Source organism: Lepidochelys olivacea, assembly GCF_965140295.1.
Source record: "Lepidochelys olivacea isolate rLepOli2 genome assembly, chromosome: 22".
NCBI lineage: Eukaryota > Metazoa > Chordata > Testudines > Cheloniidae > Lepidochelys > Lepidochelys olivacea.
Genome location: NC_140432.1, coordinates 18,597,273 through 18,610,838, shown reverse-complemented (window position 1 = coordinate 18,610,838; position 13,566 = coordinate 18,597,273). Strand labels below are relative to the sequence as shown.

General features: G+C 41.9%; 1 protein-coding gene across 4 annotated transcripts; it reads right to left on the bottom strand.

The window, feature by feature from the left end:
- Window positions 1-242: 242 nt before the first annotated feature.
- RBM7 (RNA binding motif protein 7) lies at window positions 243-9,780 on the bottom strand. 4 transcript variants are annotated; one of them, XM_084611696.1, is made up of 5 exons: window positions 9,588-9,774; window positions 7,304-7,466; window positions 4,884-4,986; window positions 2,520-2,616; window positions 243-1,622 (listed from the first exon to the last, which is right to left on the bottom strand). In XM_084611696.1, the coding sequence occupies exons 1-5, from the start codon at window positions 9,681-9,683 to the stop codon at window positions 1,182-1,184; spliced, it is 900 nt and encodes a 299-aa protein (XP_084467822.1). In that variant the 5' UTR covers window positions 9,684-9,774; the 3' UTR covers window positions 243-1,181. The 4 variants fall into 4 exon arrangements, with proteins under 4 accessions (XP_084467822.1, XP_084467821.1, XP_084467823.1 ...); XM_084611695.1 differs by having other exon boundaries at window positions 2,520-2,619; window positions 9,588-9,773; XM_084611697.1 differs by lacking the exon at window positions 7,304-7,466 and having other exon boundaries at window positions 9,588-9,780.
- Between the last annotated feature and the right edge of the window lie 3,786 nt (window positions 9,781-13,566).

The window sequence follows — 13,566 nt, the reverse complement described above, 5'->3', positions numbered from 1 at the left end:
ACTTGTAGCACCTTAGAGACTAACACAGCTGCTACTCTGAAACCTGAGCAAGTCCATGTAAGAGACATTAACTGAAATATCTAGTTTTCAGACTTTTGATTTAGTCTTCTAGTTGATTCTGTATTTCTAATTACCACTCAATTCTCATTCAATCATGAGTCTGACAATTGCTAGCTATGTAGGAGAGACCTTAAGATGCAAACTGAGGAGAAACAGCTTAAAACCTCAAACTTTTCACTGAATACTTTCATAAAAAAGTTTATTGCTATACTGAAACATAGGAATACATATATTAAAGTGATCAGGGCACATGAATAGTTATTTAAACAAGATCTCAAGACATGTGGAATTCTGTCACTAACAGCCTCTTGGTTACTACTCTGGAACAAATCAATCAACCCTTATTACTTTTGTATACTGTAGCTCAGTCAGACCACAATTCAGCAACTGATTTAAAAGTTAATATTGCATAAAAATTAGGGGCATACATCTAAAAATGTATAAAATAGGCACCTGTTTCTCCTGTGCATTAAACAAAAATTCTTTGCATCAAGAGGCACAGGCTAAATTCAGATTTTCTAAAACAGACAACATACTTCAAGGGATGTAATCAGTTCCTGAATGGTTTTAGTTACATAAATTCTTCAAACATTTTAGGCTATTGCACATAATTTTTAAACAAATCAAAAGACCTAAGATTGGAACAAATGAGAGAGTCCTTAAATGCAAGAACTTGGAACACTGAAATTGTTTTATCTACAGCTTTTATAGGGCAATTACATTAAATTTTCAAAAGCAACCTTTATTTCAGTATGAAACACTGTCTTCAATATTTAAACTGCCACACATCATACAAGGAATTTGTTTAATGGGATTACCACCAGATTGGTTGCAGAGACTTTAGTTACAAAATTTTTTTAATACAACCAAGCTGTACAACTTCACCTCCCCAAACTACGATTTTTTTAAAAAAGTTGTGGCACATCTCCACATAAAACCCTGAGGTGAAAAGTTAATACAATAAAAATGAAGCTTTTTTTTAAAAAAGGTAATGTACATGACTTTACAAAAGTTTTTTAAAAGGTAACTTACAATGTTACTCTATACACTTTGTTAAAATCAATTTGAGATCTGGAGGAGAGAGCCCCTAAAAGTTCTTTAGAGTCCACTTTAAATACTGGCTAATGCCGGGATGGGCGCCATTTGCCATCTCTGTAGTTCTCTCTTCTGTTATAGTCATGGCTCCAGCCATCATGGCTCCTGTCTTCATAGCAGTACTCATCCCTGTTCCCTCTAGAATAGTGATCAGATCCAGCATCATGAGGACTCCTGTCTTCATAGCTGTACTCATCTCTGTTCCCTCTGTAATGATGATCAGATCCATAGTCTCCAAAACGCTGCTCACGGTTAAAATGTCTGCTGTCCATATGATAAGGATGGGAGTTCAGCCTGTTCTTGCGCTGTGCTGACGATCCATCTGGACGACGCTGCATTTGTGAGCCTGAAGACTGATTAAATGAATGACTCTGCTGCTGCCCTGGTGAGAGATAACTGGACTGCTCTGCATGCGGAGAACCATACTTCCCACTGTATTGTGACTGCTGCCGTGTACCACTATTCATCTGGGGGGGAAAAAAGGGTAATCAAGAAAGAAGTGTAGCTGATTTGATGGATACTGAATCAGCATTTGGTTCTGCTGAGATTGGATGACTGATGGAACAGCTCAGCACTCCATGGTGCAAGATTTAGGACAGTTTTTTTAATACTTACAAAGGGCTATGAGTTCTGCATTACATAAATAGTGAATACAGGAGGAATACCATGCACTATGTGCATCAGCATTCATGGCAGCCACACACTCTCTACTGGAGACCTTAATGTCATACAGTATTTTCATCCCTCTAATGAGCCAGGCCTGCTTAACTCTAAATGATATACTAAATAAAATTCAGAATAATAAAAAGCAAGAGCATTTAATTTCTTTGAGATGTAGTTTTGGTTGAAGAGATTACACAATTAAACAGTTGACCCAAAGGAGACAAAAAAGTAACATACTGACCTATTTTTGGCGAGTGAGCATTTGTTTTCAGAAGTTGACACTCAAACAGAATGAAAAATCAGAGCTGATGGTTTTATTCATATGGATGCTAAGTTGTCCTTTGTGGAACAATATTTGCTCCTCAGCTGAAAAGCTTTGATGTGAATACTTACTAACAGAAGGACTGGATGCAGGTTCACAGAGTAAGTTTAGACGTGTACACTGATTGCTTTATCTATAGTTACTCTTTGGTTCAAAGAGTTTTCAGGCACTAAACACTTCAAGGCAGGAACAGTAAACCTACTGCAATCATACTTTCAACACTCCATAAACACATTCCTGTGAATCAGTATCTGTTAAATAAGTATCCCTAAGTAAAAAAGTACTTAAAATTAAAAGGAGAGAGTTTTCATGTGTTATCCACCTACTGCTTGTGACCACTAGGTTTAGATTTTCTGTTTCTATTGACTTAACAGCATACCATTTGTCTCTGAAGGTTATCAGGAGATGAGAAAGACCTCTGCAGCATCTGCGTGGATGTGAATCCTGTTAATGTGTTATCTGTGCTCCTATCATATCTGCTGAAGAAAGATTAGGAATTTTAGTCTTTAGTGTTTCAAACCATCATTGTGCAAGCTAAAGGGGCATCAGCAGCCTAATCAGTGTTTTTTTTTTAAAAAAAGTCATGCTGTAATTTTTCTCTTTAAAAAGGCTTGCTTATTTTGTGTATTTGACAACCCTTTGCCCATTATTTCCCCTTTTCTGTATGGGTCTTTCACACAGCAATGGAAAAACATGCTTAAACAGGGAAGTGACTCAGACCACAAGAATTGGCAGGTGGACTTTGAGGCAGGAGTGATTGTACCTGAAACTGCTTTTAGCTTTTCTCGAAAGGGACTAGCCATCAAGGTAACAGCATACCTTTAATGTTCTTACTAATTGGCAATACTTATTTAGACCATTAGGTTTTGGGCCACTAAGAATACATATACCTGTTCCATAAGGAGAGAAGCTGTAAAGAATGTTTGGAATGCAAAGTAACTAAAGGTATCATTTGGAAAAACAAACTGCTTCCTGGTTCTGAACCAAATTGCTACCTCCTACCACAGGAGGTAGCAATTTTTTTGTATGCTGAATTGCATAAATTTACTCTATTTGCACTATGACTACTTAAGTGATATCATTTGAACAACATACTGAGCTAAAGGCAATTCACAGTTTCATTTGATGGCACCACAAAAGGTCTGGATAGAGATTTCTATTTACCACTGAATTATTCAATGCACAAAGTTACATCCATGGGGGTTGTTTGTGGTAGATGTGTCAATAAGATTTTCTAAACATCTGCATGAATTAATATTCAATAGTTCAGTTACTCAAGACCTGTTGAAGTTTTATTTGTACACTATCAAGACAAGAATCAAATCTGCATGGATCATTTACATTTAAGTTAGCTATTACACTTGTACTTGACATCCTTGTCATAACTTACAAGTTAAAAAAAACCATCCAGTAAGACTGTATTCATATCCAGAGACTAGGGCCTGGCCTACACCTAAGTTAGGTCAACCTATTTATGTCACTCAGAGCTGTGAGAAATTTTGCACCCTGTGCACTGTAGTTAAGTTAACCTAACCCACACTATAGATGCAGTTAAGTGGACCTAGCTACCGCTTCGCAGACAGGCAGATTAACTACATCAGACAACCCCTTCTGTCAACATAGAAAGCATCTACACTACAGCAGCATACCTGCAACTGTTCTGTTGCAGCTCATGTAGAGTAGAACTAGCCTAGTTTTAAGTGAATCACCACATAAGACTCAAAAGTATTGCTTTTGATAGTGGGTATACTAACCCATCAAATAGTGGCCACTGAACTGTATATTCCTCTGGTAACCACAAATCCAATTTTGGAGCTGATAATTTTGGCACCTTTTTGATTTTACAGAAAGCTTATATTAAGCAAAGCAATCCTGCGTTCTACGTGTCAGCTATTTTTTCCCCAATATGATCTTACCCAGCCTTTTATTTAGATTTGTTTAAAAACCTACATGCAGGATTTCAGTTGAGATACACCTGACCGGTTCTGTGAAGTCTCAGATCAAGCTTCACAACACAGCTTTTGTAATAAAATAATTAAACTCTACGGTCTACAGCAACACAGAGGAACAAAAACCAGAGGCACTAAGGGCAAGGCTAAACTACATCTGTGCCGCTGCACTGCTGTAGTGCATCTAGTGAAGATGTGCTATGCCAATGGAGGATCTCCCATCGGCATAATTACTCCACCTCCGCAAGAAGCGGAAGCTATGTCAGTATGAGAGCATCTTCTGCCCACATAGCACCTGTGTGGACAGCACGAAACTTGCATCGCTGAGGGAACATGGGGGCCTTTTTCCACATCCCTAAGTGACGCAAGTTAGATTAATTTAAGCAGTAGTTTAGACCTGCCCTAAGTTACTACAAATTTTCTATTTTCACTAGATTTTTCCCAAAAGAACACAGCTCACTAGAGCATATGAAGCAGAAAGCTTTAGAAAACTAGTGTTTCACATTGGGTATGCATTTTTCAACCTTGTTTTCATAAAAAAAACCCAAAACCACCATATACTTTTCACCCTCACAATAGGTTCCTAATTTTTATTTTGTTTCCCTAAGAGATACAACTGTGCTCCACCTACAAGCAGTATAAATGAATAGGAAGAGAGCCTCTCACTGGAAAGAAGGTACAACTGCTACTCTGCCCAGAAGCAGGACAGCAGCCACAGCAAAGTCACCATATATTAAATTACAAAACTATATATTTGACAAGTACTTGCTGGTAGGTGGGATAGAAGTCTTTACCTGTTTGAATTTGGTGTTGAATGTGGTGTGCTGGAAGGACTTGTATTAGCAGATCCATGCTGGAAATAAGATGAATTGCCATCTTGAGATGCATGACTACTGCCTGAATTAAAACAAACATTTTATAAGACAACCTAAAGAACAAATGGAAGTTCAGATAAGAAGTGAACACCTGTTAGAAGATGGAAACACTACTGCATTGCTTTTAATTAGCTTTGGAGTTTCATTAGTGAACTGTCAAGGCACACAATCAGGTTTACAAAACAGGGTGTTGCAATTGTTTTAATACCCAATGGTAAAGATGCAATCAACTTGCAACATTCTGGCTAGTAAACCTAGTTTAACTGCAATCAGATACAACTGTCACTAACATGCCAGTAACAGTAATTTGTAACCCCCGCCCCTCCCCCAGCTAAAGCATGAGGAGTTTAGAGCAGCAGTCCTCAACCAGGGGTACATGTACCCCTGGGGGGTACTCAGAGGTCTTCCGGGGGTACATCAACTCATCTCAATATTTTCCTAGTTTAACAGGCTACATAAAAACTAGTGAAGTCAGTACAAAATAAATTTCAGACTATTTGTTTATACTGCTCTGTGTATGATACACTGAAAAGTAAGTACAATATTTATATTCCAATTGATTTTATAATTATATAGTAAATTAGAAAGTAAGCAATTTTTCAGCAATAGCGTGCTGTGATACTTTTGTATTTTTATGTCGGATTTTGTAAGTTTAAGTCAGGTGAAACTTGGGGGTTACACAACACAAATCAGACTCTTGAAAGGGATCTGGAAAGGTTCAGAGGCACCGGTTTAGAGTATTTCTTGGAGCTATAAAATAGATAATCTAAAACATATAGCAGAAAACCTGAAGAGTGAGCTCTCCTTACCTTGTAGGAAAGCTTATGTTTCTTAAGGCAACTTATTTCACTAATGGTTTGAGCCTCACCTATTGAAAGCAAGGGACTTATCAAGGCAAGGATCATCTCTTATGCCATACACCACTAAGCACAATAGGGCAGTAATCTTAGTTGCAGCCACTAGATACTACCATAATGTATTAATCTGAGCTTTGCCTCCGACTCCAGTGTGTCCTGTATTACACTCCAAACGACTAAACTGTGCATTCACTGAACTCAATTTTTTCACTTATGTAATAGGCAGGAATATATTTAAATGGATTGTTTACTGACCCTACTTATCTGGTACTACATATATAAACCTTTTGCATGAAACCCAAGAAAATAAAGTTAATGAATTCTATGGCCCACCAGAGCAGTTCATAAGGCTTGCAGCCTGCTTCAACATAATACGCTAACAGCCAATTTATTAGCGTTTTGTCATGCTTACATCATTTTAGTTTGCACAAGTGTGTTAACAGGTTTTCTATGTACAGAATTTTCTAAATACGTACAAAACATGCTGAACTTAAAATATCAATATAGGTGACTTTGTACATATTTTAAGATTTAATCTGTTTGACCTACACAAAGTTTGGTTTATTTGGCCCTCCTGTGTAATAAGGGTGGGCACCACTGATCTAAAGGATTACCACCACTTTTTGAGCATTCTTATCCAAGACTTCCAATAGATATTTCCTTCCTCTTTTCAGGAATCAGTCACTCCCACTGGCAAACCCAGGCATTCACTCTATACTGTTGCCTCCAGAAAATTATACAACCTTATGACTGTACCTCTTCCAAACCTATCATTGGGGGGGGGGGGGGGTGACGGGGACTAGAAACAAAGATTTCCCTCTTTCTGAGCATGCAAATTCCAACTCTCCTGAATTGGTTGAATTTGTTCAACAGCAGCAATTTATCCCTACGTGAGAGAGCTTCATTTGCCATCCTATCCATTTCCAAAACAGAGAGTCTTATATTCAATAATCTTATCATTTGAGTCTGAGCCATTTCTGCTGTTTCAATGCTATTAGACAATTTTGGGTATACACTCAGCTAAATCAGAAGCTTCCCCCCCGCACCCCCATACTGTAGATTTGAACAGCCTTGAGAAAAATGTAGAAGTTCTCTAAATACATAGATGTAATTGATTAGGATTGCTATAGTCACCATTCACACAACATTTGCAGTGTAAAAAACAAAAACCTGAAACCAAAGTTAACACTAAAAAAAAACAAAAACAAACCAGCTTATGGTCAGGCAGAGCTGACAGACAACTCTCCTGCTGCAGGAAAAGTATAATAAGGAAAGGCTAGTGTACAAATCTGTTCTGACACCTTCATTTCACAAATATACCAACCATTAGAAAAATGAATTATAATTTGATATCCTACAATGAATATCCTTTTTACCTAAAAATATTAAATATAAATAGTCAAATTTTTTGTGAAGGGGGAAAAAGATAACTCCACTTTGCCTAAAACAACTAGATTGTTTAAATGTTTATTTCATGGATACCTGATCGGAACTGAATTTTGATGGGCCTTCCAAAAAGTTTGATCCCATTAAGCAGACTCATTCCATAAGGGACAGATTCTTCGTGTTTGAAATTCACAAATGCAAATTGCTTTGGTTTACCATCTCTATCCTTAGGTATTTTAACTTTAATTACTGGACCTGCCTGCAAATCAAGAAACAAAAAATGTTAAATAAAAATGGAGCAAGTTCAGAAGAGTTTTACTCTTACAAAGAAATGGAAAAGGAAATCAAGAAACTCATAAGCAAGCACACAAAGAACACCACACACATGCCAGTTCTGCAGAGAAATGTTACATGCATCTGTATTTAAGTGAAGCTGTTTGGGGCAGGGAGTATCTTTTTATTATGCGTGCATACAATGTCCTGATACAGTGTCCTCTAGGCACTAGCACAATACAAAGAGTTATAAGAAGCAGCTGTAGTTATGCAAGCCATGTATGTTACTCTAAGAACAAAACATGTACTGCAACAGAAGGGTAAGACTACCTCAAATTAGAAAGGAAAGAAAGAGACCAAGGAATAGGCTTGAGCAATACTGCCAGCCACAAGCAATCAAAAATAGTGACACTGACTTAAAAATCATGACATCCGATAATACTAAGTTTTGGTTTCTGTGTTTCCTGGTTTGACCCTTCAGGTCACATTTCAAGCTTTCCTTCACAATTATGACAGATTTTTTTTTAAAAAAAGTGTTAGTTGATGGTTCAGTGCCTCACCACTGAACCATCTTAATACTAGGGAGACTGGAGTTCAAGACTGGTGAGTTCCTGTATGACCTTGAGTATCAGAAGGGTAGTCCTGTTAGTCAGGATCTGTAAAAGCGGCAAAGAGACCTGTGGCACCTTACAGACTAACAGACGTATTTATTGGAGCATAAGCTTTTGTGGGTGAACACCCACTTCGTCAGATGTATGATCTTGGTTAATTCATGTAGCCTCTCTGTGCCTCAGTACTCCACTTATAAAAATGAGAATATTCCTCCACCTCAGAGTATTGAGGACAATAAATTAAAGTGTGGTGAAATGCTTTGAAATCTGCTAATAGCAAGTGCTGTAAGAACTATGTGGTATTCTTCAATCTACTTCAGCAGTTGTGCCTTCACAAAAAACCCACATATAATATCATGAGCCTGGCAATAAAATTGTAAGAGTTTAACAGTGCTCATGCAGGATTTGAAGTGCAAAATTCTCTGACCTGCCTTTTGCAGGAGGTCAGACTAGATCAGGAGTTCTCAAACTGTGGGTCAGGACCACAAAGTGGGTCACAACCCGTTTTAATGGGGTTGCTAGGGCTGGTGTTATACTTGCTGGGGCCCAGGACCGAAGCCAAGGGCTTTAGCCCTGGGCTCAGGCTTTGACTTTAGCCCTGGGCACAGGGGCTCAGGTTACAGGTCCCCGCCCCCCCGGCTGGGGATGAAGCCCTGGGCTTCAGCTTTGCCCCCCACCGCTGCATGGGGTGGTGAGGCTTGAACTTTGGCCCCTCCACCCAGGGCGGTGGTGCTCAGGTGGGCGGAGACTTCGATCCCACCTCCTGGGGCCATGTAGTAATTTTTGTTCTCAGGAGAGGGTTGCGGAGCAATGAAGTTTGAGAATCACTGGACTAGATCATCAAAATGGTGATTGCTGGCTTTAACATCAGAGTAGGGCTACACTGCACAACTAAGCCCAAGCTCCGACTCACGTTTGAGCCCAAGCTCCCTTTGGTCCACGCTCAAATCCACCTGACTGAAGCCAGCAAGCATTCAAGACCCTGGTCCCGAGGGCCCTGCTAGAGGGGTGGGGAGCCAAGCCCCGCTGGGACTGGGAGCCAAGCCCTGCCGTTTTCAGCGCGGCGGCAGCGCAGAGCCCCAGGCCAGGCGCCACCTGCGCAGTGCGGTGGGGACGTGTTCGAGACCCGGCTCCAGGGAGGGCGAGGGCCGTGTGGACGCTCGCACGCAGGCGGAGGCAGGCGGAGGCCCCGGAGCGGCGCGGGGCGGAGACACCCTGCCCTCAGGCGGGCGGCGGGCAGGGACCCGCCCCCGCGGGAGCCTGCCCGGGCGAGGCGCCGATGCGGGGGAGCGGGAGGGGGAGGGGGACATGAGCAGGGCAGTCCGGGCCGCGCGGGGCTCGGCCGGAGCGAGCGGCCCGGGCCCGTGGGCGGAGCCTGGGATGGGGGCGGGGCTGACGCCCATCGCGGGGGGAGAGGGCTGCTGCCGGGAACCGCCCGGCCTCGTCCTGCCCTCTCAGATCGCCCCCCCCCCCCCGGAGAGCGCAGAAGCCGGTACCTGGTGGAAGAGCTCGAAGACCAGCTCCTCGGTCACCCGGGGGTCCAGGTTCCCCACGAACAGGGTCCGGTTGGCCTCGGCCGCCGCCGCGCCCATCTCCACGCACGGGCCCCGACTGACTGCGCAGGCGCCAGCCGTGCATTGCGCAGGCGCAACCGTTTGAGGGCGAGAGCTTTACGCCTTCACGGGAGAGCTTTACGGTGGCGGGCGGGCGCGCGCATGCGCTCGTTGGCTGGGGAACAAATATTGGGGGGGGGTCTCCGCTGTGCGCATGCGCAGCCCCAGGTATTAAAAAAGCCGCGTGTTCCAATCCCTGACCCTCCCGGCATAGGCTACTTTAGGAGGGGAATGAGTGCTGCTGGGGGAGTGACTGGTCCCAAGGAGGGAGAGGGAGAGGGAAAGGGAAGGAGCGGGCCAGGAGGTGGGCTCTAGCTGGACTCTCTGCTAGCCACAGTCTTGCAAAAATCTTGAGGCTGATTTTAAAAATAATGAAATTCCAAAAATATCATGGTGAAGTGGGGCTGGCTTGCTTTGCCTTGCAGATGTTGCGCCTTTAGGTCACAGTTCAAGCATTTCCCCTCAACTGTCAGGGGCTTGGAAACCTGTTTTTCGTTAAGTCTCATATAATCATATGACTCCAGAAGCTGGGGCTTCCAGAGAAACACCTCCTGTCCTGAGAGTTGGCAATACTGTAAAACGATACAGGAAGCAGTGGGTGAAATTATTTGACCTACTTAGCAGGAACTCAGCCTAGATGATCACAATGGTCATTTCTGACCTTTAAAATCTATATATCTGGGATGTGCTGTTTAAGCACGTGGGGGAAAGGAAAAGCTGTAGAAAGCACGAGCTCCGGTATGTGCCATGTTGCTGTGAGAGAGCGAATGTTTCCCAGCAGCTGCAAGGGACATTTGTTGAGCAAGAAACTAACCACACAGATAGCTGAGGGATGTGACACAACGTATTATGCCCAACAACATCAAATATGAGCAAGTGTAAGAAAGATATTACCACAGACTACCAGGAATCCCAAGATTTATCCGGTATGTGACATGTTGCTGTGAGAGAGCGAATGTTTCCCAGCAGCTGCAAGGGACATTTGTTGAGCAAGAAACTAACCACACAGATAGCTGAGGGATGTGACATAACGTATTATGCCCAACAACATCAAATATGAGCAAGTGTAAGAAAGATATTACCACAGACTACCAGGAATCCCAAGATTTATCATAAAACAAAACAAAAACAAAACTGTGCCTTACCTTGAAAGATGGCATTCTGCTGTGTAGCAACCTGCCAACTGATCCAGAATGGACAGTAAAGACAAATAGGCAGAGAAACTCTAATTATTTACATATTTTTTAAAAAATAGCCCTGCATGTGTTGTTTTTCAGCCCAACATTCTAAAAGGACAGAGGCAAATTTGCCCCACACAGGAAATTAAGTGAGTGCTGCCATTTCAAATATAACTTTCTGAAGTTTCCTGCTCCCCTCCTCTTTTTTAAGTCTTTATTTTGTATTCAGTGTGTTTTGTATTATTTTATAACCTGAAAAATATGTGTGAGTGTTGTGACCTGGCATATGAGCTCACAGTGCCAGTCACTCAAATTTGCCCCGGCTGGCCCTAGTCGTCATGACAGAGGAGCAGCTGGGACAAACCTGACTAGTGCTGCAATCTCGTGAAACACGTTGCATTTCTTAGAATGGGGAGCCAATCCCAGTTAGTCCTGGGGGACTAGAGCCGCACTGTTTTAGAGTAGGGCTTGGGAAACATCAGTTGAACAGCTAAGGATTTTTTTTTAATGTATTTCTGATATAGATTTACAGAATTTTGTTTCAGGCTGTGATTTTATTTTATTTAAAGCAGAGGATGAGAGCATTTACATTGTGACTATACAAAAAAAACTAAAAGGTAAATGACAAAAGCAATCATGGAAGTAATGGGTTCTTGGCCTGATCCGAAGCCCTTTGAAATCAGTGAGGCTCCTTTTGCCCCTCTGTTAACTCAACCTTGCAGAAAACTGTTTTCAACTAAATGACAGCTGGGCAAAGGTTGAGGACTTACTCCATCCACTTCATCTTTCTGAGGGAGAATTCTATCATCCCAGGAGCTCATTGATCTCACTGAAGGGTTATCTTCAAAGCCTAGTTAAACTATTGTGCTTCAATTGACGGAAGGGAAAAAGGCCAAAATGTTGCACTTCAAGAATACAAATACCTGATAAATATAAAAATAACTTACCTAGTAAAATATTATTATTATTCCAAAGCCATGAAGAAATTGCTACAAGAGGAAAACAATGTTGCTACACAATTATAAACTTAAACTGATCTTTTTTTTTTAAATTACACATATATTTCCTAGTCCAACTTCCCTCTCAGGAACCTTTCAGACCTTTGGCAATACCATTATTGCTTTATTACTAGGGGTTGGTACTAATTTCCTGTAGGAAAACTTTTGATTACTATTTTTAAATGGTCTTTTATCTAAATTGAGTGAATAGCTGCAGCATATTTACAACAATCTTAACATACCAAGTCAATATAAACATGTAATTCCAAAGAACTCTTTGGACACTACGGTGCTAATAAGCGATGGTCACATAAACACCACTCTATACGGGAAACCTACTGACTGCTATTCCTACCTACATGCCTCCAGCTTTCATCCAGACCGCACCACACGATCCATTGTCTACAGCCAAGCTCTACGATACAACCGCATTTGCCCCAACCCCTCAGACAGAGACAAACACCTACAAGATCTCTATCAAGCATTCTTACAACTACAATACCCACCTGCTGAAGTGAAGAAACAGATTGACAGAGCCAGAAGAGTTCCCAGAAGTCACCTACTACAGGACAGGCCCAACAAAGAAAATAACAGAACACCACTAGCTGTCACCTTCAGCCCCCAACTAAAACCCCTCCAACGCATCATTAAGGATCTACAACCTATCCTGAAGGACAACCGATCACTCTCACAGATCTTGGGAGACAGGCCAGTCCTTGCTTACAGACAGCCCCCCAACCTGAAGCAAATACTCACCAGCAACCACACACCACACAACAGAACCACTAACCCAGGAACCTATCCTTGCAACAAAGCCCGTTGCCAACCGTGTCCACATATCTATTCAGGGGACACCATCATAGGGCCTAATCACATCAGCCACACTATCAGAGGCTCGTTCACCTGCATATCTGCCAATGTGATATATGCCATCATGTAACAGCAATGCCCCTCTGCCATGTACATTAGTCAAACTGGACAGTCTCTACGTAAAAGAATAAATGGACACAAATCAGACGTCAAGAATTATAACATTCAAAAACCAGTCGGAGAACACTTCAATCTCTTTGGTCACTCCATTACAGACCTAAAAGTTGCAATTCTTCAACAAAAAATCTTCAAAAACAGACTCCAATGAGAGACTGCTGAATTGGAATTAATTTGGAAACTGGATACAATTAACTTAGGCTTGAATAAAGACTGGGAGTTGATGGGTCATTACACAAAGTAAAATTACTTACCCATGTTTATTCCCCCCCCCCCCCGCACTGTTCCTCACACATTCTTGTCAACTGGTGGAAATGGCCCACCTAGATTATCACTATCACCCTCCTAGTGAAAAAATGTTTCCTAATATCCAACCTAAACCTCCCCCACTGCAACTTGAGACCATTACTCCTTGTTCTGTCATCAGCTACCACTGAGAACAGTCTAGATCCATCCTCTTTGGAACCCCCTTTCAGGTAGTTGAAAGCAGCTATCAAATCCCCCCTCATTCTTCTCTTCCGCAGACTAAACAATCCCAGTTTCCTCAGCCTCTCCTCATAAGTCATGTGTTCCAGTCCCCTAATCATTTTGGTTGCCCTCCGCTGGACTCTTTCCAATTTTTCCACATCCTTCTTCCAGTGTGGGGCCCAAAACTGGACACAGTACTCGAGGCCTCACCAATGTCGAATAGAGGGGAAC

Coding starts and splice junctions, on each gene's coding strand:
- RBM7 (XM_084611695.1), bottom strand. CDS start 9,683: ATGGGCGCGGCGGCGGCCGAGGCCAACCGGACCCTGTTCGTGGGGAAC. Junction 4,987..7,303: donor CAAAATTCAGTTCCGATCAG/GTATCCATGAAA, acceptor GTTTTAATTCAG/GCAGTAGTCATGCATCTCAA. Junction 1,623..2,519: donor ATAACCTTCAGAGACAAATG/GTATGCTGTTAA, acceptor TTTCCCCCCCAG/ATGAATAGTGGTACACGGCA.